Here is a 3568-nt window from a genome sequence, read left to right on the forward strand (position 1 = left end):
GATGCGGTGCAAGCCGCATCGCTACGTGCGGTAACATCTGAAGTTACCGCGTCTCCTACTTGTGATCAAGGAATACGCGAGATGCGGTGCTAGCCGCATCGTCGTCTTGCCTGCATCCCTTGTCGTGACGAAAATGTCCGTATGGTGCGGTGTCAGCCGTACCACTACGTTCATCTCCTTCTATGCCTAAGGTAAGGCTTTCCTGTATTGATAGAAGTGTTCACTGGACGCGGTGCGATGCCGCGTCGCTGTGAATACTTCCGTTTTCGTACACCAGATGTGATGCTATGTCGCATCACTCTACCGTTCTCCTGTTCCATGTAAGTCCTCCTTTGTTACTAGATAGATTGGATTCAACCCTTGTGTCGATGCGTTCTCGCATGGGCACAAGTGGGTTGTTAGCTAGTGGGGGTTTTGATAAGGGTAATGGTCACTCGCGGTCGATGCTGACGCGAGATCTGGGACCATACCCCATCAACACTTTTGTTAATCAAAAAGAATATGGCCCATGGCTGTCATACCATACAATAATGTTATCCACCAAATACTCCGACACTTGGGATATTTTAATTGACTATGATCAATTTCCACAGCAGCCATAGGCCCATATAATACCAAACTTGTAACATTTGGTGCAGAATTAGTTTAATTTTGGTTTGAACACTCATAAAAAGTAAGCATGTTTCAAACGATTATTCTTCCATTATTTATTTTGAACACTCATAAAAGGATTTTATCTAGTAATATATTATAAAAAGAAACAACATTATTTACACACAAATGTATATTTCATACCAACAATATGTTGAGAATTGTAAAAAAAACCATATAGACGATTACAAAACCGTTATATTTTCTCTCTCCTGCTACTTTAATTATTATCTATGCACTACATACAAGCTACGTTTTTCGCAGTAGTAAGTATATAATTACAAACAACTCTTTAACGCGTAATCTAATCAAGAACTTAACGATTAACGTAGCTAAGGACCGTGTATAGTGTTTGGGCAACAGTTAGAATCAACAGAAGTAAAGCCGCCATCGCAGATATCAACGACCACGGTGTGTTAAAATAAGTGTACTTAAAACTCGCTAGTTGGACGTGCCACCCGCTATGATAATGTCGATTTACGTTATCAAATAACCGAGCCAAGTAACACACATCGATATCGAATGTAACATCCTTTCCCATATTGTTAATAAAAGTTGCAACTTCAGCATCCGTACCCAAATAGTTCTCGATAATGTTCCAATCGCATAACAACTCGACGTCTTTAGACGTGTTTATCAAGCAATCAAGCAGCGTAGCGTATGTAGTGACGATTTTTAAGCATCCACTATGACATTGTTCAAATGCAACCGCGTTTAATAAAAAAGCGCACATGAAATCGTCGATTGCTATAGTCGGCATGTGGATAACGCCGTGTTTGAAGTTAACCACAAGGAAGCTTTCGGCTTCCCACGGCTTTAACTTGATTCCCGATCGACGAAGCTTTGAGATGCTATGAATTACATGTGGGGGTGGACGATTGTCGGGTTTTGTAGAGTGTTCGAGATCCGATGGAAGGAAACTTGTTCGAAGAAGGTCAAGCAAGTGTTTCGCTTTAACGTTGGAGTATTTCTCCAGAACGGTATCAGGCCGTTGTAGAGCTAAATTAAAAAAGCCCAACGCTAACATAGCTAGCGTTGGGCTTTCTGGTGTTTTCGTTAACTGGAATAAACAATCCAGAACGAAATACGGGATCTGGTTTTCCAACCTGACCAGATCCCGTAAGAAAAATGAAACGATCCACGACATGGTTATTAGTGGATCATAATCCTCAACCTCCACCAACCCACCAATCTTTCTAAAAAGCTCTATTATAAAACAACCGTCGAGCACCATCATTTCAATGAACTCGTCGGTTGTGTAAGGGATGGTGAGAGAGTAACACTCGCGGGCCCTGGCCTCTAGCGGTTGCACGGCCCTCAAGTAGTCCTCCAACACCATCCCTTTAGCTTGTGTTCTATTTAACAACTGGCGTAGAAACCGCCACTTGTGCTCCTCGATCATCTCGAGGTGCGGTTGACCGTGGTGGAACGGTCCAACCGAGACTATGTGGGGTTGATATGACTTACCGTTGATGTCGATCAGGGTTTGTGGGACTTTGAAAATGGAACATGTGGTTCGACCCGCGGCGACACTTAGTAGTTTGGGTGTGTCGGAAAGTTTGTGTTGCATGGCCGTGAGTCGATCTCGGTTGATTTCCCATATTGTGACCGCATGATGTTCTACACTTTGAGAACCAATATTATCCATCTTTGTACTTTGAGAAAGTAATAGAAGTTTTGAGTTATGATTGGTTTTTAAATGTTAATATTTGTAGAGGTAGAGGAAACCAACACGTTATTTAGTTGATTGGTTAGGTAAGTTGAAATGAATAATATAACAACAGCTTTTTTTAACGGCCAACAAACTCAATTCCGAGCATTTTCGGGGCACCCACTGGACAAACGGAGTACTCCGAGAGTAACCCGAGTCCACCACCAATTCCGGGGAAAACCCGGTAACCCACCCGCCCGTAGACACGACAGTGAAATTACCGGTAAAACCCGTTTGGCTCAAGGATCCAACCCAGGTTTCCCTGGGTCTCCTATCATTGTCCACCAGTGTCTCACTCTGCACCAAATGGGAGTCGAACTTGCATCTCTCAAGAGAAATGCAAACCCTCCACCACTTGATCTAGATATCATTGAAAATATAACAATAGCTTGGTTTAATTTTCTTGGCAACTCTTGTTTTGATTTTTTTTTTTTTTTTTTGTTAGTTTTTTTTAGCCGCCGTATTTATTTGACGAATCTGTTTGGAATGAGTGGAAAGTGGATCAAAATTTATTATTTAGTATTAGTATAGCTATTCATGTGTCTTATAAACAAGTTGCTATTGTATAAAAGTATAGCTATTCATGTCTTAATGTCTTATAAACAAGTTGCTATTGTATAAAAACAAGTTGAATTCCATCTCACGTCTTATCATGAATTCAATCGGTATTAGCTAGGTTGATTACAGTGTTGGTGTCGGTATGGTATTAGCGCTCAATAACAAATTAAAAAGAAAACTCAAAAATAAAGTCGTAATACGTCTGATCGGATATTGGCACAGATATTTTACATCGCTCGAAAATCATAATTAATGAATATTAGTAATGGTTCAGATATATAGTGCAGACATCGGTACCGATGTTATTCGGTCAGAATCGACGTGGAACCAATATAAATAGGACGATGTCAGTTTAGTTTGTCACTATACCAGTACTGGCGCTCGCGATAGCTTATGATAAAAAATATTGCGAATATAATTACTTTTTCAATGAAATTTATACCAAAAACCATATAAGTGTATATTGATACTACTACTAAAATTGTTTCGATGGTATTTGATCAGTTCGTCACATTAAAGAACAAAAAAGTAAATTACATTTAACCTGGTCGATTTTAGTCAAAAATTTTATCAAAACATAAATAAAAATTTCAAACTACAATCGTACTTCTGGACGCATCTAATGATATCCTTTAATAACCAGGAAAA

At 39.8% G+C, this 3568-nt stretch overlaps 1 protein-coding gene across 1 annotated transcript; it reads right to left on the bottom strand.

Annotated features, from left to right (window-relative positions):
- Window positions 1-734: 734 nt before the first annotated feature.
- LOC110882773 (UPF0481 protein At3g47200) lies at window positions 735-2327 on the bottom strand. The gene has a single exon (XM_022130713.2). It carries the CDS (start codon window positions 2297-2299, stop codon window positions 968-970), a length of 1332 nt encoding a protein of 443 aa, XP_021986405.1. The 5' UTR covers window positions 2300-2327; the 3' UTR covers window positions 735-967.
- Window positions 2328-3568: the final 1241 nt, after the last annotated feature.

The sequence above is a fragment of the Helianthus annuus genome, chromosome 1 (assembly GCF_002127325.2).
Source record: "Helianthus annuus cultivar XRQ/B chromosome 1, HanXRQr2.0-SUNRISE, whole genome shotgun sequence".
NCBI lineage: Eukaryota > Viridiplantae > Streptophyta > Magnoliopsida > Asterales > Asteraceae > Helianthus > Helianthus annuus.